General features: G+C 37.9%; 1 protein-coding gene and 1 non-coding gene across 2 annotated transcripts; one reads left to right on the forward strand and one right to left on the reverse strand.

Moving 5' to 3' along the window:
* Positions 1 to 2067: 2067 nt before the first annotated feature.
* LOC141675621 (small nucleolar RNA R71) lies at positions 2068 to 2174 on the reverse strand. The gene has a single exon (XR_012556264.1). It is a non-coding gene; the product is annotated as a small nucleolar RNA R71 (small nucleolar RNA).
* Positions 2175 to 12039: 9865 nt separating this feature from the next.
* LOC141671122 (synaptotagmin-2-like) lies at positions 12040 to 20138 on the forward strand. Its single transcript, XM_074477254.1, has 12 exons — positions 12040 to 12354; positions 14185 to 14283; positions 14403 to 14453; positions 14538 to 14661; positions 15585 to 15703; positions 15820 to 15921; positions 16214 to 16288; positions 17797 to 17873; positions 17949 to 18195; positions 18271 to 18621; positions 18887 to 19018; positions 19775 to 20138. The coding sequence occupies exons 1-12, from the start codon at positions 12244 to 12246 to the stop codon at positions 19901 to 19903; spliced, it is 1617 nt and encodes a 538-aa protein (XP_074333355.1). The 5' UTR covers positions 12040 to 12243; the 3' UTR covers positions 19904 to 20138.
* The last annotated feature ends 547 nt before the right edge of the window (positions 20139 to 20685 follow it).

A 20685-nucleotide genomic window follows, 5' to 3' on the forward strand; every position in this document is an offset into this window, starting at 1 on the left:
ATCAAGTATTTTGTGTATTTGATGCGTTTTTCTAGTGTTTATGCATTTCAGGGTATTAGTTGCATTTCGGAGGAGGAATCATCAAGAATAAGCCTTGGCATGTGTTCACCATTGCGAGAGGAAAAGAACGGGCAGATTACGGCGAAGAAACGGAGCAAACCTGGAATTTTTCCAGTAGGGTCCTGCGCGCCCGCGCAGCAATGCAGAGCGGCCGCGCAGCAGCCTTGCGCGCCCGCGCAGAAATGCTGAGCGGCCGCGCAGGGTCGGGGGAAAAAGCTGAATTATTTTAGACTTCTACTTCTGTTTGGCTTCCAACTTCTATGTAATCTGAGTTTTATGGGACTATTATATAAGTAGATTTGAGACGTTTTCATAGAGGAAGAAAAAGGAGATTATGTTTTAGATTGTGTTTTGCGCAAGAAGTGAAGGAGATAAGGAAGAAGACCGATTTAGCACACTGCAGCGAAGAGGAAGCATATATTCTTGTGATTCTTGTTTCGTTGTAACGTTGGATGCTAGTTTTCTTGCTTTGACTTATTTACTCTTGTGACGTACTCTGTTTTAATATAATTAGTTTAGTTATTATTTTCTTGTGTTGTTTATCATGATTTCATATGAACCCATAATGGCGATAAGTTCTATTATGGGCTAATCGTGATCATGGGGTTGCAACGGATTTATTATGAAATTCTTTAGTTAATTGTTTAATACTTTAGTGTGTGATGATTGCATGATATCTAGTATTGGTTGTGCGTATTCGTCTTATGTGCGTCGCGAACATATAAGATAGGGTGTTAATCTCTTGTGAAGCGACGGTGGATCTTGAGATTTAGAACTTGCCATGCTAGCATAGGTTCATGTACGTTGTGCATGATTAGTGGGTAACTCTAACAGTTTTATTTGCCCTATGTAATCAAGAGGAATAACTTGTGCTTAAATCGTTGTGTTGTCAATTTCTGTAGACATATAGGAACTCAACATAATTGATGACTATTCAACTTCTATCTTAATTGTGGATGTTTGGTAGAATGGTATTAGTACAATGAAAGTTGGCTTTTATCAGTTTCGTGTTATTCGATTAATGTCATCACTGTCACATGCTAAAGGTAATAACAATGGCTATAGAAGGAATTAATAATGAAGTTGTGATCTCATGAGTGTTTTATTATTGATAAATTGAAGTGTTAGTTAAGTGGTTAATTAAGTAGTTAATTATAATTAATATTTAATCAACAATTTTAAGTGTTATCTTAACATTGAGAAGTAATCATACATTGGTGAGTGAGTTTAATTAGACAATAACTTAGTCTGAGTCTCTGAGGGAACGAACTAGAAAGTATTCTATATTACTTGCGAACGCGTATACTTGCGTGAATATTAGTGCATGTTTTCGCCCTAACAAGTTTTTGGCGCCGCTGCCGGGGACTCGGCGTATTTGTTTAGTTTATGTACTTACCATCATTGGTCATTAGGACTCAGTGATTATGACGTAGTAGTTAATTACTCTTTTCGGTTGTGTTTCAGGTACTTTAGCAAGCGTTTATGCAAACTCGTTCTCGTGCTCGCAAGAGGACCTTAGATACAGCTGAGGAGAAAGACGAAGTTCTTGATACTCCGGAGAAGTTAGATTTTGAGGATTCGGATTCAGGAACTGAGTAGAAAGAACCAGTAAACATGGGAGATCGTATTGTTCAAGCTGATCCAGCTCTTATGGATTTTTCTCGGCCTAAAATTGATGACATTCAGTCAAGCATCCTTCATCCAGCTATTCAAGCTAACACCTTTGAAATCAAGCCGGGCACTATTCAGATGGTGCAGAATTCTGTTTCTTTTGGAGGAGCGGCAACTGAAGACCCCAACATGCACATAAGGAATTTTGTCGAGATCTGCAGCACTTTTAAGTATAATGGCGTGACTGATGAGGCTATCAATTTGAGGCTTTTCCCATTCTCACTGAGGGATAAAGCTAAAGACTGGTTACATTCTGAACCAGCTGGGTCCATCACTACGTGGCAAGATCTTGCGCAAAAGTTTCTGGTGAAGTTTTATCCAATGGCAAAGACTGCTGCTATGAGGAGTGCTCTTACTCAGTTTGCGCAGCAACCTACAGAATCTATGTGCGAGGCTTGGGAACGCTACAAGGAAATGTTGAGAAAATGTCCACATCATGGAATGCCGGATTGGATGGTAATCACTGGTTTTTATAATGGTTTGGGGGCCCAATCTCGGCCCATGCTCGATGCAGCAGCTGGAGGCGCCTTATGGGCTAAAAGCTATACTGAGGCGTATAATCTTATCGAGACGATGGCTGCAAATGAGCATCAAAACCCAACTCAGAGGATGACGTCAGGCAAGGTCGCAGGTATTCTGGAAGTTGGTGCAGCCACCGCTATTGCAGCCCAGCTCCAAGCGCTATCAATGAAGGTTGATTCTTTGGCTACATATGGAGTTAATCAAATAGCTATGGTTTGTGAGCTTTGTGCAGGTTCTCATGCTACGGATCAGTGTTCTCTTGTCAACGAATCTGTTCAGTATGTGAATAATTATCAGCGACAACAGCAGCCTGTGCCAGCGACCTATCATCCTAACAACAGAAATCATCCAAATTTCAGCTAGGGAAATAATCAGAATGCTATTCAGCCACCATATCAGCAAGGAGTGAGTAAACAGTTTAACCCACCTGGATTCCAGCAACCACAGCAGTATGCTACAAGGCAATCATATCCTCAACAGGGAAGTACAGCTGCACCTACTAGTGCTGATTTTGAGGAACTTAAGCTGTTATGCAAGAGTCAGGCGGTTTCTATCAAGACCTTGGAAAATCAAATCGGTCAATTAGCCAATGCAGTGCTCAATCGTCAACCTGGCACTCTTCCCAGTGACACGGAAGTACCAGGCAGGAAGGAAGCTAAAGAGCAAGTCAAGGCTATTACCTTAAGGTCTGGAAAAGTAGCTGATGCTGAAAAGGCAAAAGAAGTCGAAGCTGAAGTTAGATATGAAGAATCTAAGCAAAAGGAGAAAGTGGCGGAACCAAAGAAGACTACTGTTGAACACACTCTGCCTGAGGCTAATACAGGGGAGAAACAGCTCTATCCTCCACCACCTTTTCCTAAGAGATTGCAGCAACAAAAGCTGGATAGACAGTTCGGGAAGTTTCTGGAGGTGTTCAAGAAACTTCACATCAATATACCTTTCGCCGAGGCTCTGGAACAAATGCCTAGTTATGCGAAGTTTATGAAGACTATTCTTTCAAGGAAGGTGAAACTGGATGACCTTGAAACCGTTGCTCTCACGGAAGAATGCAGCGCTGTTCTGCAGCAAAAGTTACCACCAAAACTGAAAGATCCAGGAAGCTTCACCATTCCTTGCACCATTGGCAATCTAACTTTCGACAAGTGCCTTTGTGATTTGGGAGCAATCATTAATCTGATGCCCTTGTCGATCTTTAAAAAGCTGGATCTGCCTGATCCAAAACCCACATACATGTCGCTACAATTGGCGGACCGTTCCATTACTTACTCAAGGGGCATAGTTGAGGATGTGCTCGTCAAGGTGGATAAGCTCTTCTTTCCTGCTGATTTTGTTATTCTGGATTTTGAGGAAGATAAGAAGATTCCCATAATCTTGGGGAGACCTTTCTTGGCTACTGGCCGTACCTTGATAGATGTGCAAAAAGGGGAACTTACTATGCGGGTCCAAGATCAGGATGTGACCTTCAACGTATTCAAGGCAATGAAATTCCCTACAGAAGATGAGGAGTGCTTAAAAGTGGATGTGATTGATTTTGCGGTTACTTCGGAACTCGATCACATGCTAATGTCTGATGCATTGGAAAAGGCCTTAGTGGGGGATTTTGACAGCGATGATGAAGATAGCAACGAGCAATTACAATATCTGAACGCTTCTCCATGGAAGCGAAAGCTCGACATACCATTTGAATCTCTTGGTACTTCTGACCTTAAGAATGCTGAAGGGAAGCTCAAACCATCAATAGAGGAAGCACCTACCTTGGAGCTCAAACCATTACCTGAACACTTGAGGTATGCTTTTTTAGGTGATTCATCTACGTTACCTGTTATTATTTCAGCTGACCTTTCAGGTAGTGAGGAAGACAAGCTCTTAAGGATTTTGAGAGAATTCAAATCGGCTATAGGATGGACCATAGCAGATATCAAGGGGATAAGTCCTTCATATTGTATGCATAAAATTCTGTTAGAGGAAGGTAGTAAGCCAACTGTGGAACAGCAGCGAAGACTGAACCCGATCATGAAGGAGGTGGTGAAGAAAGAAATTCTGAAATGGCTAGATGCAGACATCATTTATCCTATTTCTGACAGCTCGTAGGTGAGCCCCGTGCAATGTGTACCTAAGAAAGGAGGTATCACTGTGGTCGCAAATGAAAAGAATGAGCTCATCCCTACTCGAACAGTTACAGGATGGAGAGTATGCATGGATTATAGAAAATTGAACAAAGCCACAAGGAAGGATCACTTCCCTCTCCCATTCATTGATCAAATGCTTGACAGATTGGCGGGACATGAGTATTTTTGTCTTCTGGATGGTTATTCCGGGTATAATCAGATTTGTATTGCACCAGAGGATCAGGAAAAGACTACCTTCACTTGTCCATTTGGCACATTTGCTTTTCGTAGAGTTTCGTTTGGGTTATGTGGCGCCCCGGCCACCTTTCAGAGATGTATGATGGCTATATTCTCTGACATGATTGGAAATAACGTCGAAGTGTTCATGGATGACTTCTCCGTCTTTGGACACTCATATGATGAATGTTTGAATAATCTGCGCGCCGTACTCAAAAGATGCGTGGAAACTAATTTGGTGCTTAATTGGGAGAAATGTCATTTTATGGTGCGTGAAGGCATTATCCTTGGGCATAAGGTCTCTAGCAAAGGTCTGGAGGTGGACAAGGCCAAGGTGGGAGTCATTGAAAATCTTCCCCCACCTAATTCGGTGAAAGGAATCCGTAGTTTTCTCGGTCATGCGGGTTTTTATCGGCGATTCATCAAGGACTTTTCAAAGATATCTAAGCCGTTGTGCAATTTACTTGAGAAAGATGTGCCTTTCAAATTTGATGATGAATGTTTGGCAGCATTCGAGACTCTCAAGGAGAGTTTGATCACGACACCAGTTATTACAGCACCAGATTGGACAGAACCGTTTGAGATGATGTGTGATGCGAGTGACTATGCGGTAGGTGCAGTTCTGTGACAGCGCAAGAAAAATCTCTTCCAAGTGGTCTACTATGCGAGTAAGACTTTAAATGGGGCCCAATTGAACTACACCACTACTGAGAAGGAGCTTTTGGCTATAGTCTTTGGCTTTGAGAAATTTCGATCTTATCTGCTTGGTACGAAAGTGACAGTATTCACTAATCATGCAGCTATTCGCTATCTGGTTTCTAAGAAGGATTCGAAGCCGAGACTCATTCGTTGGGTGCTTTTACTTCAGGAATTTGAGTTAGAGATCAAAGATAGAAAATGTACCGAGAATCAAGTAGCTGGCCATCTCTCTAGGTTGGAGAATCCCGATTCTACTTCACAAGATAGGACGTTAATCAATGAATCTTTTCCGGATGAGCAGTTGTTTGCAATTCAGGAGGAAGAACCATGGTTTGCAGATATTGTAAACTATCTTGTCAGCAATATAATGCCGCTTAATTTGACATCCGCTCAAAAGAAGAAGTTTCTGTATGAGGTGAAGTGGTATATGTGGGATGAACCATATTTGTTTAGACAGGGAGCTGATCAGATCATCAGGAGATGTATCCCGTTCTGTGAGACGGAGGGGATATTACGAGACTGCCATTCCACGGTTTATGGTGGACACTCTGGAGGTGAGAAGACGGCAGCTCGTATTCTGCAAGCAGGTTTTTTCTGGCCTACTTTGTTCAAGGATGCTCATCAGTTTGTTTTAAGGTGTGATCGTTGCCAAAGAGTGGGAAATTTGTCAAGGAAGGATGAGATGCCATTAAATGTGATGCTTGAAGTTGAGGTCTTTGATGTATGGGGAATCGATTTCATGGGGCCTTTTATCTCGTCTTGCAATAATCAGTACATCTTGCTGGCAGTCGATTATGTCTCAAAATGGGTCGAAGTTAAAGCTTTACCGACAAATGATGCAAAGGTAGTACTAAATTTTCTTCATAAGCAAATTTTCACAAGGTTTGGAACGCCTCAGGTAATCATAAGTGATGAAGGATCGCATTTTTGCAACCGTAAGTTCACTTCTATGATGCAGCGTTATAATGTGAATCATCGAGTAGCTACTGCCTATCATCCGCAAACAAATGGTCAAGCGGAAGTGTCTAACAGAGAGATAAAGCGCATTCTAGAGAAGGTTGTTTGTCCGTCAAGGAAGGATTGGTCTTTAAAGCTCGATGAAGCTGTTTGGGCTTACAGAACAGCATACAAAACTCCACTTGGGATGTCACCGTTTCAGTTGGTGTACGGTAAGGGATGTCATCTACCGGCGGAGCTTGAGCATAAGGCCTACTGGGCATTGAAGAAATTGAACCTGGATTTAGATGTAGCTGGTAAGAAAAGAATGCTTCAGCTTAATGAACTTGATGAATTTCGACTTCAAGCGTACGAGAATAATAAAATGTATAAGGAAAAGGTGAAGAGGTGGCACGATAGGAAGCTACATCCTAAGTTATTTATGCCAGGGCAACAAGTTCTGTTATTCAACTCTCGACTCCGACTTTTTCCTGGGAAGTTGAAATCAAGGTGGTCTGGACCTTTTATTGTCAAAACTGTGTTTCCACATGGAGCGGTGGAAATTTTTGAGAATGATTCGGACCAAGCATTCAAGGTTAACGGTCAGCGGTTGAAGCACTACTATGGGGACATGGCAAACCGAGAGGTGGTTAGTGCCATTTTGTTGACTACTTCAGAAAGGTACGGAACGTCAAGCTAATGACGAAAAAGAAAGCGCTGCGTGGGAGGCAACCCATGAATTGTTGTTACAGGAACCCTTAGAAGTTAATAACCTATCCAAAAACACAAAAAAAATCAGAAAACAGGGGCTGAAAAAAAAAAATTCCAGAGACCCTCTGCGCGCCCGCGCAGCTATGCTGAGCGCCCGCGCAGAAATGCTGAGCGGCCGCGCAGGGGTCGAGTTCCAGAAAATTTTTTACAGTTCAGAGAAAAAAAAAACAAAAACACAAAAACCCATCACAGCCCATAAACCCACGAATTCTTTTCCCATTACCCCATGATTTTATCCCTCAACCCCACTCCTAATCTAATTTAACCTACTCCACACCCTATATATACATACACCTATCCTACATATCTCCCACAAACTTCCTACACTTAAACCCTCTCATAAACATCAAAAATCAGTTCTTACACACTTTTATTCACAAATCAATGGCACCCAAGAGAGCACGCACTATTGACAGCAGCAGCACAGTTCCTACTGCTGATTCATCAAGGGGTACTGCTGCAAGGCCTCGGTTAACTGACAGAGCTGCAGAGGAGGAGTACACTAGGCTGTTGGGGAAGCCGATTCTGAAGGAGATGGGGTTTTTACCATCAGGGAGGGATGGTGAGTTGTTGCCCATGATTGCAGAGAAGGGGTGGATAGCTTTTTGTGAGTCACCCGAAGCAGTACCGATGAGCGTTGTTCGCGAGTTCTACGCGAACGCGAAGGCTGAAAAGAATGGGTTTTCTGTAGTTCGTGGGCTGACGGTTGATTATCATCCTGCGGCGATTCGCCGTGTGATTGGACAGCGAGAGAGGAAGCCCGAGGAGGAGAACTGGAATGAAAAGACTGCTGAGGATTTTGACTTGGATTTAATTTGTGCGACTCTCTGTCGACCGGGCACAGTTTGGAACCGCAGTCCAGCCAATAATGAGTATCGTCACTTTCCGGCGATCGCCATGAACAGGTATGCCCGTGCATGGAATGCATTTATATGTGCTAATATTTTGCCTTCTTCACATGCACACGAGGTCACAGTTGAGAGAGCACAGTTGTTGTGGGGAATTCTGAATGAGGAATACGATGTGGACCTTGGTGAGTTTATCTACCAAGGAATTCTGAAGTTTTTGAGGGGAACAAAGCAGATGAACATCCCTTATGCATCCACGGTTACGAAGCTATGCCGAGCAGTAGGAGTGAACTGGCCGGCTCATGAGCAGTTGCAGTTGCCAGCAGCTCCGATAGATTTTGGCACTCTGAATGGGATGCAGGAGTGGACCGGTGGTGAGCCTGAGGAGCATGGGCTGGGTTATCATCTTCCAGGAGGACGTCCAGCACGAGGTGCTACTATGGCTAGGCCAGGACGTGGTGAGGCTGGTTCTTCGAGAGCTCAGGAGGGTGCTGGGATGGGTGATGCCCAGTATAGGAGGCTTTCACGACGGATGGATGTCATGTATGAGACGCAGAGCAGGTTTGCTCAGGAGCTCACCCTTGCGTTAGGGACTGCTTTTCGAGGCCTTGGAGCTGATATCCAGTGGCCAGTTTTTGGTGAGGACTCTGCATACCCGCCGCCTGATACTCCACCCACTGAGGGTGATGATGATGATGACTCTGAGTAGGTATACCCTGTGTTCCTTTCTACTACCTTCACTGGGGACAGTGAAGATTTTAAGTTTGGGGGTGGTAGTTAAGGAATATTTTATGTGTGTCATATAGCTGCATATTCATGATAGTTAGTTCATATAGTTGCATAATTTTTGCCATATAGTTTTTTTTATATAGCTTTATTTGTTTGTCATATCATATAGCTCATGCATATACCATGATCCCTTTTGCAATGATTTATCGACTGAATTGTGATATTGATGCGAGTGTAGTGATAGCATTAAAGTGATATTAAGTTGTGTAGGTTGATATGCATGCTAGAAGCACTTGTATTTTCACTAAGTCTTAGAGAATGCTTAAGGGCTAGATTGTTGTTATGATCTGATTATTTTCGAGGATAATCTATTTATTATGCTTAGAATTTGATAATAGGTTCTTAGTGGTAAATGCATGAAAAAGAAAAAAAATGGAGTAAAAATGGAATTTGTTGCTAGTTGTGGCTAGGCGTCAAATGGCTAGTAGCCGGCTCGCATGTTATGCGAGTAGTCTAGGGTTGAGCAAGATGGAGCGAAACGCACTTGCTCAGAAAAAAAAAAAATTTGCATAATTGATCAAGAGTGGGCTCTTTGGTATTCGAGTTATTAAGTTCTTAGGGGACTTTGTGCCTAGTGACCTAAGGCTTTTAGAGTCTGGGATCCGCTAACCTAACGCTCGTTACATGGATACCATTGTATAAGTCTTTTGTGGACCTCACTCATTGCACGGTCAAATAAGCATTTGAGTTGTAAATAAAAAGCACGATTCCGTAGTAAGCTCCAGAGTTCTTGTAGTGTTGTATATCACTTTGTGCCTAGAATTTTTATTCTTTGTATAATCGTAGGATTGCCTTGAGGATAGTCTAGTCATAGTAATTGGTCTAGTTCCGAAGCATATCTGTTAAGCATTTGCACACACCACGTTTCTGGCTGTATGTCCGTTTGCATGAGTTTATTGATCTTTAGTGTCTAACTGCATTCGTTGAGACGTGACAATTTGGTTGGTTAATTGTAGTAAGGGGGATCGTTGTATTTTCATATAGATTGCATTCATGCATATTTTTATTTATTTTGAGTCTGTGACGCTTGAGGACAAGCATCGATTTAAGTTTGGGGGTGTGATAAATGGCATTTTATACCACTTAGAACGTCTTAAAATGGCTTAAATTGGTGTCTTGAAATCAAGTATTTTGTGTATTTGATGCGTTTTTCTAGTGTTTATGCATTTCAGGGTATTAGTTGCATTTCGGAGGAGGAATCATCAAGAATAAGCCTTGGCATGTGTTCACCATTGCGAGAGGAAAAGAACGGGCAGATTACGGCGAAGAAACGGAGCAAACCTGGAATTTTTCCAGTAGGGTCCTGCGCGCCCGCGCAGCAATGCTGAGCGGCCGCACAGCAGCCTTGCGCGCCCACGCAGAAATGCTGAGCGGCCGCGCAGGGTCGGGGGAAAAAGCTGAATTATTTTAGACTTCTACTTCTGTTTGGCTTCCAACTTCTATGTAATCTGAGTTTTATGGGACTATTATATAAGTAGATTTGAAACGTTTTCATAGAGGAAGAAAAAGGAGATTATGTTTTAGATTGTGTTTTGCGCAAGAAGTGAAAGAGATAAGGAAGAAGACCGATTTAGCACACTGCAGCGAAGAGGAAGCATATATTCTTGTGATTCTTGTTTCGTTGTAACGTTGGATGCTAGTTTTCTTGCTTTGACTTATTTACTCTTGTGACGTACTCTGTTTTAATATAATTAGTTTAGTTATTATTTTCTTGTGTTGTTTATCATGATTTCATATGAACCCATGATGGCGATAAGTTCTATTATGGGCTAATCGTGATCATGGGGTTGCAACGGATTTATTATGAAATTCTTTAGTTAATTGTTTAATACTTTAGTGTGTGATGATTGCATGATATCTAGTATTGGTTGTGCGTATTCGTCTTATGTGCGTCGCGAACATATAAGATAGGGTGTTAATCTCTTGTGAAGCGACGGTGGATCTTGAGATTTAGAACTTGCCATGCTAGCATAGGTTCATGTACGTTGTGCATGATTAGTGGGTAACTCTAACAGTTTTATTTGCCCTATGTAATCAAGAGGAATAACTTGTGCTTAAATCGTTGTGTTGTCAATTTCTGTAAACATATAGGAACTCAACATAATTGATGACTATTCAACTTCTATCTTAATTGTGGATGTTTGGTAGAATGGTATTAGTACAATGAAAGTTGGCTTTTATCAGTTTCGTGTTATTCGATTAATGTCATCACTGTCACATGCTAAAGGTAATAACAATGGCTATAGAAGGAATTAATAATGAAGTTGTGATCTCATGAGTGTTTTATTATTGATAAATTGAAGTGTTAGTTAAGTGGTTAATTAAGTAGTTAATTATAATTAATATTTAATCAACAATTTTAAGTGTTATCTTAACATTGAGAAGTAATCATACATTGGTGAGTGAGTTTAATTAGACAATAACTTAGTCTGAGTCTCTGAGAGAACGAACTAGAAAGTATTCTATATTACTTGCGAACGCGTATACTTGCGTGAATATTAGTGCATGTTTTCGCCCTAACAGTGACCCGATACATATCCTAAAAAAACTTCATTTTTTTTTGCTATAATAATAAAATTTTGATTTTTTAGTATTTAGACTTATATACCTTACAATAAGTATGTAATTTCAAAATTTTCGAGATGAGCGAAAATTGAAATATACGAAAAAATAAGATCTCACCATTTAATTTATCTGATCTCATTTTAACTGTGTGTATAGAAAGAAAAATAAGTAAAATAATCCCGTTTTAACAGTATATATGGAAATAAAAATAAGTAAGATAATCCAGTGATGACCTATGTCATCTCATTTTCATTCCATATTTATTTATTTATTTAAATTTAGGAAATGTAATTAAATTTATGAGAATGTATAATTTATGATTACATAATTATTGTACAAATATAAAATAACCATTTATTATATTTAAAAAATATTTATATATATGTGAAAATTTGTTTGAGATAATATTCCTAATATATATACTCGTACAGACTTTTACGCTTGATTAGATTTAAACATCGTATTTTACACCATGCAAAAAAAGAAAAATAAAATTGAAAGTACTATTTAACCAAGTCCATGAAATGGTCCATCACAAGACAAAACCAAAAATCTAGAAATATCTATCCTCGACCAATAGTTTGAACACCAACATAACAATCTACACACGTATAATTGGACATATTACACACGGTCCCAGTCAAATACTACACTGTCTTTTTCTAAACAAATTCATTTTTTTTCTTGATATATTCACAAGCTCCTTAATTTTTTTTTCACAGCTCACTACCACAACTGGCCCCACAAGTCCCTAAGAATACGTGTCTTGGTCATAAATCTCCCCTTTATTTTTTAACCTTTCATTTGCCCTTTATAATACTCAACCTCTTCTTGTCTTGTAGTAGCTACATGAAGGAGTTTTAAGTAATTTTACCCCTAAAAATCATTTCTTTAGCTTTTCTTCTCAGTTTTTCCAGATGGGTTTCTTTGTTTGACTTTGTTTTGCCAAGTTTACTGTATTTTATTCAACTTTTCTAATTTGGGTAGATTTGGTTTGGTTTCTTGAATCAAGAATTTGAAAAGTTGGGGTTTTTGAGATGGGGATTGTTAGTACTGTACTGGGTTTTAGTGGATTTGGAGTTGGTGTTTCTGCTGGGCTTGTGATTGGTTATTATCTTTTCATTTTCTTTCAGCCTACTGATGTGAAGGTAACTATTTTTATCTCTGTTTATTTGTGTTTATGTTTGTATATGATTGTGGTTTGCTTGTATTGTGTATTTTTGTGCTTGGAATTTGTTGGTGTTTTTGGTAGTTGATTTATGGCTGATTTCAACATCAGGGTTGTAAGAATTTTATGAATTTTTGCTAAGATTGTGGAACTTCGGTGCTAATACTTTGTAAAATTAGTGAACTTATAAGTGAGGCAAAGGGATCTCGAAAACTTATGATTCTACATTTTTTCCGTTGTGTCGGTCGGTTTGGGGGGGGGTTTAAAGAGTTGGGTTAGATTAGTTATGAAGATTTTGAATTCTTTGATTTGATTTAAAAAATCAAAGCTAATTTTATATTTGTTGACACCTGATAACTAGGACTTCTGGATGATATATTTACCAATGGAGTCATTTTTCTTATGCATTTAGTTTATGTAATTTCCGCAATGTGAGTCTCGGGCACTTATCTTTTTCTAGTGATCAGGATAACTTTACAATAATGTTGAATTGATATAAGTGCAAGTGGGATTTGTAGAAACCGAATTAAAGTAGGATGGTGCCATGGTTTCAATAACTGAAAAATCAGGGTATATGAACAATGATATTTCTACTTGGTTATAGCATTTTTGAGTTTGCTGAAATTCAAAGGGCTCGATAGTATTATAATCTAAGTGTCTAAGCAAATGAGACAATCTCTTATGCAAATGGGACAGTCCCTTTATAAATGAGACAGGGTATGAGATAATCTCTATTAACCGCAGAAACAATATAACAGAAAAGAAAATGCAATATGCTGAAAACTTGAATATGCTGAAAACTTGAATAAGTAAAAACACCAAAAGTTTTCACTTGGTTCGGCCCCTACACTTAGTGTATGGCCTACATCCAAGTCCCTATGCCAACTAGCATAGAGAATGTATTATATCAATTTTAAAAAAGAACTTACAGTCTTTCCTTGATTACAAAAATGACACTTGAAAGAAACCCTTTCCCAAGCTACCTTGCCCACTGCTATTCCTTAGCTTTCTAGCTACCTTGCTATACTTTGAAATCAAGCTTGCCACAACCCGACACAAAGTTGATATGAATACACGCAATAAATAACAATGAAATATTACAACTCAAACTATATCTTGTTCGATTGGATATGTATCTCGGATATAATGAACAAGAAGATGTCTCAGATGATAAAAGATTGACGTGAAAGCATAAGAGCAAATCTGAAATCGTGAGTTGTATTTATAAACAAAGTTCTAACAGATTTTATTTTCAAACAAAAGGATAAGATATATAAGATTTTAAAACACAAGTATGTTTGAAAATATTTGAATAAATCTTGAAAGCTAATCTGTTAGTTTGTTTGAAATAAATAAACCAGGTAAATATAAGTCTTGAATGATTCAAACTTGGTTTATAAGATAGGGTTTGTTTGAAATAAGATGAAAAGATATTTATCCAATCAAACTTGATTTACATAAAACTCTAACTGGAAACTGTATTCCTGGAGAATCTGAATCACCTGCATTTTCTGGACTCTAAAATCCTGTTGAGTTGCAAACTGAATATCATCATAAACTCATAGATTAACATTTGCAAGTAGGATCTGTGTTTGCAAAGTTATTTTAAGTAGTATAGGCTGTTGGACTGACTTGCATGATCACTATTATTTTATGTTGTATTTTAATGGTTGTGTTCTTTATTCTGAATTTTTTTATTAATATTAGGAAATATAACTGTATATATAATGGAACCATATCTGCATAAATTAATGTTGACTTTGAATTGTTATTTATTTAATACTGTGGTTTACTATATTGGCTGGACTAGGATCCTGTAATCCGTCCATTGGTTGAGCAAGACACTAAAAGTTTGCAGCGCTTGCTCCCTGAGATACCTCTTTGGGTGAAAAACCCTGATTATGACCGGGTATGTATTTACTCTTTTCTAGCACTTGGCAAATGCTAATATGCTATGTGATGCCTTGGTTATCAACCTCAAAATGACTAATACATATAATTGATTTTCTCAAAATCAATGACATATAGGTTGACTGGCTTAACAAGTTCCTTGAATATATGTGGCCTTATCTAGACAAGGTAATATTTCTATATGTACAGTTTTCTTTTCTTTTTCCTTTTGGCTGTTCCCTTGCTTACTATTACATGAATTTTTCCATATAGGCAATTTGCAAGACTGCAAAGAATATTGCAAAGCCTATTATTGCTGAACAAATTCCGAAGTATAAAATTGAATCAGTTGAATTTGAAACACTGACGTTGGGGTCTCTGCCACCTACATTTCATGGTATAGATTTTAAAATTTATTATCTTGTCGTTGATTTACTTCATTGTATTGTTGTTTATGTAGAAACACTTGTCTGAAAATTTTATATAAGCTTATTGAAGTTCTTGAAACATGCAGACCTTGTTAACTAGGAAGCTAAAACAATTGGATTGTTTAACCATGCAAAATTCAAGTTGTTGCAGAATATTGTGTCCTTTCCTGTGAGCGCTGCTCTAAGAAATGGCCGTTTAACTTATTTCGTTTTTAACTTATTTTTCGTTTCACTTGAGCACCATCCGGATGATGCTAGTGACTTGAGCTTCCAAATGACTCAATTCGTTTAAAAGTTGTCTATAGGATTAGAAGAAAATTTAGTTGGTCTTCGAAGGAATTTCTTGAACAGTGTCAGTGAGTAAAATACGATGTCCTAGTCCTAGAGCTTGAAAATGTGCTTAGCTGGTCCTTTATCACTTTCGAACTTGTTATAGGTGTGTGTGGATATATATTTTCTGCTGAGGTAAGTGTGGACTGGAATGAGCTGTTCAGTTTATTGTATGCCACAAGAGATTTTTTTAGTTTCACTTATGTTTGTAGCATGAAATTATTAGGCTTAAAATAGTTATTACTATGCTTAAGTGCTGTATTGGTGTTGTCAAGTAGTCATACTAGCTGATAATGATCTTTTCATCTCACCTTTGAAGTGCCATGATGTCCAGATTGCCAAAATTGAAAGACATTTTTGTTCATAATGAATTCACAACTGTCACCTAGTTTTTATCCATAAGAAGGTTTTTTCTGTCATTATAGGAACTGATGCCATTTGAAGATTTTGAATTGTGATTGACGCAAAATTACTTATTCCCAAGTATCAATAACCTTATTAGTTACATTGAATTGTGATGCTATTCCTGTACATTCCTAAAACTATGAACAATTTTTGTCAGGTATGAAGGTTTATGTTACTGATGAGAAGGAGTTGATTATGGAACCGGCGTTTAAATGGGCAGGAAACCCTAATGTCACTGTTGCTGTTAAGGCATATGGGCTAAAAGCAACTGTTCAGGTTACCTGCTGTATTTTTTCCTGGACAAGTGATTTGACTTGAATTCTGTGTAACACGGTGTTTTTCTACCTTATACTGTTTAGGAACTCTATAATTAATTATTTGAAGTAATTTAGGTGGTGGATCTGCAAGTCTTTGCCTCACCGCGAATAACTTTGAAGCCCTTGGTTCCGAGCATTCCTTGTTTTGCCAATATATTTGTGTCTCTCATGGATAAGGTGATTCTCTTAAAATACTTGAAATGATCAAGGATACTTGAAATAATCAAGAAATGAGAATTTGATTATGTTGTAATTCAAATATTAGCGCATTCCTGCTGTTGGATGTATTTTAATATGTGAACACAGCCCAGAGATTTTATTGATTGTTAACTACTATTCCAGTCCTTTGAAGACCATATAAGATTACACAAGGGAATGATTTTTTGAATTCAAGCATTATAATGATTAATTAAATTACTTTCTGTTGTGTTATCTTGTTTGTTTACTTGATCACTTTTCTGTGATGCAGCCTCATGTTGATTTTGGACTTAAACTTCTAGGAGCTGACCTGATGTCGATACCTGGTGTTTATAGATTTGTCCAGGTACAGTTTTATTTGTTATTTTTTGTACAACTTGGCATATATATATGAATCATGGCAAGCTGAATGAGCGACTCTAATTCATTGTACATAATACATCACTCGTTGTAGCTAATTTCTTACTCCTGAGCTTATTTTCTTTATTACGATTTCTCTTTATTACAAGTGGGATGGGGTATTGTGGTGGGCGTAGGGATAAGAATCAAAGTCCAGACCTGCTATTTTGTTTATTGTGTAAGTTCGATGTTGTTATGTCTGCATGATAGGGGAAGTCTTATGAAGGAAAAATCAGCATTGTCGTTGCCTCCATGATAATGTTGAAATTCATTTGGCTAAATGGAAGAAGTTGGAATAGTCAGACTAAAATCTAAGTTCTGATTTGAGTTGCTAGAGCTCTTAATTCTCATTTATTAATTTGCTTATAATTTTTGTTGCTTTAGGGACTCGGGTTTTGTTTTAACTTTGGGTGTTTTTGTATAATACACGCTTGCGCTTGAGATGTACGGTACACACTTCACAGTACTGATGTATACCTGAACTTTTATGCTTTATCTGTGTAGCTGTTTAAAAAAAAATTAAGTGTTCCAAGATACCTTGATGAAATGCCATCCTTTCTATAGTTGGTAAAAAATTGGACAATAGTGCACTACCTCCTTATTCATTGCAAATTTCTGACACTTTTTACACTTTCCGTTTTTATCTTCGATAACCTTATCGGCTTATCCCATCTCAGATCTGCTTAGCAATGCTGACTTTTTTTAGTTTATGTAAATTTCACTTTATATAAATGGAACTGCAGGTGTGCTTGATTTTCTTAAATTAATAAAAAAATTACATTTTGGTCGATCACCCGGTAAAAGTAGCACTTATATTAAAGTTGAGTTGGCAGATATTCGTTCTGTTCATTTCAATCATTGGCCAGGTCATGCTGTATGCTTTGCATATCCTTGGTAAAGTTTTAGAATGAAATAGATTGTCATAGTTGCTAGTTGTTACTGCATCTGTCTTTCGTCGTCATTTGTACGATATGCATCCAGGCACACGATTTTGCAGAGTGTATATATGTGATCTGGAATAATATTCGCTGTTCACATTTTAGTTGTACCCAGTAATTCATGTTTCTTTCATCTGTACATCAAAAATCCAGAGTGATGACAACATATCAGATCATTTTATACTTTTGGAAGTGAAAACATTAAAAAGAAGGAAATTGATATAAATGACTTGTAATAATAATATTATGGTGTTCGATTGATGCATACTTACATGCAAATATAACAGTAACTGAAAATATCCATATGAACACGTGGAACGCGTATGGATGGTGCGATGAATGCCTCATGATATACTAACCTGGAGGTCCAGTAGCGTCTTATGTGCAGAGAGTCCAATAATTCTGCAAATCTTGGATGTTACCCAATTTCTTGGACCATGTTTTTACAACGCATCTTTGCTCTTAAGATCTTTTTGTTTAAGCTTTTTGATCAATATTAGACACTTTGCTTTTGTAGGAGCTCATCAAAGATCAAGTTGCAAACATGTATTTATGGCCTAAAACTCTAGAAGTACCAGTTATGGATCCAGCAAAGTATGTTTCTTTTCTTTTGTTATGATTTCTGTTCTTGCATGCTATATCTTGTGTTATTTAATAGCTATATTTCAGAGCCATGAAGCGACCTGTCGGAATTCTCCATGTGAAAGTCCTAAGGGCAATGAAGCTGAAAAAGAAAGATTTGATGGGTGCTTCTGACCCTTATGTTAAACTAAAGCTCACTGAAGATAAGCTTCCCTCAAAGAAAACTGTCGTGAAGCATAAGAATTTGAATCCTGAATGGAATCAGGATTTTAATATTGTTGTTAAAGATCCAGAATCCCAAGCATTAGAGTTAATTGTTTATGATTGGGAGCAGGTGATATTTTTCTTCAGAAAGTAGAATCGGTCTTATTTTGTGTCTACTGGTGTTTATTTATTTTATGTCCTTCAGGTTGGCAAACATGACAAGATGGGTATGAATGTAGTTTCTTTGAAGGAGCTTACAGCAGACGAGCCTAAAGAACTGACACTTGATCTCTTGAAGAACATGAATCCAAATGATCCGGTGAATGAGAAGTCCCGCGGGCAGCTGGTGGTCGAGTTGACATACAAGCCTTTCAAGGAGGAGGATATGCCAAAAGATTTTGATGAATCAGGTGAAGTAGAAAAGGCCCCTGAAGGAACTCCCTCAGGGGGAGGCATGCTTGTTATTATAGTTCATGAAGCTCAGGATGTTGAGGGAAAGCACCACACTAATCCATTTGCCAGGATCCTTTTCCGAGGGGAAGAAAGGAAAACTAAGGTGTGTAGATAGCAAGAATTAGCCCTTAGTTATCTATTTTCATTCCTTTCACTGCAATATATATCGTATATGTAATGTAATCATTTTGTTAACTCTAGATTACATATGCTGTTAGATAACACTTCAGGGTAATGTTATAGGTTTCCTTTTCTACTACAATATTATAGACAATGGAAGAAATTTTTATATAAGGGCTAAGATTTGTTTAGAAAATCGCATTTCTTGTTTTAGCATTAAGAGAGATTTTGTTCATTCATTTGCACAGCATGTAAAGAAGAATAGAGATCCAAGATGGGAAGAGGAGTTCTCCTTCGTATTAGAAGAGCCACCCACAAATGACAGACTGCACGTGGAAGTTCTTAGCAGCTCATCAAGGATTGGCATACTCCATCCTAGGGTACATTCTCGTGTCTTCACTTCATTTGATTTGTTATTTGATATTTCTGCACGTGGATTTTCTTTGCCCGTTGAGTGGGAATTTTTTGTTTTTCCATTTAAGTTGGATAATAAAGACGCTGTTGATTTTCTGATCTAACGCTCCTTGTTGTGACCTTGTCTCGTTGTGGTTTGTACAAAACTTTTAAGCTGGATATGTGAAGTCATTACAACCGATGTTCCCTTATCTAGTTCTGCATTGATATCAATTTGACTTATACCCTGTTGTAATCTTTCTTAAAATTTAAGCCCACAAAATCCGCTTTGAAATTTATTATCAAACAGCTCTCACCTTTTTTATCGGTTCGTTCCTTGTTTCTCACCTCTTTATATACCTCTACCGGCTTGCCAAATGATCCAAGTAGAACTCCCTTCTGCATTACTCGGTTCTGCAAAACACTATTAGCTATAACCTATAGCCTAATTTTATGTTTGAACTATTGCTAAATACTCTTGCAAAACGTGGCAACTGTTTCAAACCGAGTGGGACCGTTTATTTGTTGTTTAAACAGGAAACCTTAAATGAATTTGTTCAGATAAAATGTGCAATATCAAACATCATTGCAAAGAAAATTAGACCTGGTCACTTAACTTTGCTTCGGATAGTATACATGTGTAGCGTTATGTTTCCGGATCTTGTACATATCTACCATCTTTCAGCACTCACATTCACTTCCAGCCACAGTTGCAATATTAATGCATTGTTGATCTGATGCAGGAGTCTCTGGGTTACATTGATATCAGCCTTGCAGATGTTGTACATAACAAGCGGATCAATGAGAAGTTCCACCTCATAGATTCCAAAAATGGGCGGATTCAGATCGAGCTACAATGGAGAACTTCATAAGTTTGTAGTTCTATTACCTTGTCGAACAAGAAGAATGGTTAAAAGTTTTTAGTCAAGAGGATACTTCTATGACTGTTTCAAGTGTGAAATTTAAAGAAATGGTTTTTCTCAATATCTTTGTTTGCTTGCAACTACATAATAACAAAAAGGAACACTCTAGGCCTTTTATTCATTAATGTTTGTGGTGTTGTGTCTGTAAAAAAATTGGTACAATTGAGTGAAGAGTTTATCTTTATGTTTTCATGTCAGGAGAGGCATATTAGAAGAGGGTTTGTCATATACTTACACTAAGCAAATACATCTGGTGAATTATGTTTGCAGAGAAAGGGTCTTACAGTTGGATGCATGCAGGTGAATTCTGCACAAATATGTAGGTAAAACATATATGGACCTTGTGTAAGAAAGAAATGTAAACTGACCTTGATGTTTGGATAATTAGAAATATTCAGTCACGGGGAATGATAAATGAGTTGGGAGATGTATTTTGTTGTCTAAATCATTGAATTTAATCTGTTAACAGAAATGATAATAAGTCGGCAATATTTTTTTATTAATATATTTTAAATAAACGGGCGGGAATTTTGTGACTCAAACTAGCTTGTACTGACTTGATCGTGCTCGTCACAAATAGAGACGATTCTCATTTGCAACGTAGCAATTATATAATTGTTTTTCAGACATAAAATGACATTAGTCGTTTTGAAGTAGAAATGCACTGAAACTATAAGAAATTTGAATTCTTTGTGTAATTTGGGGCTTCAGTTCGACTTTCTATGTTTGTA

Source organism: Apium graveolens, chromosome 7, assembly GCF_009905375.1.
Source record: "Apium graveolens cultivar Ventura chromosome 7, ASM990537v1, whole genome shotgun sequence".
NCBI lineage: Eukaryota > Viridiplantae > Streptophyta > Magnoliopsida > Apiales > Apiaceae > Apium > Apium graveolens.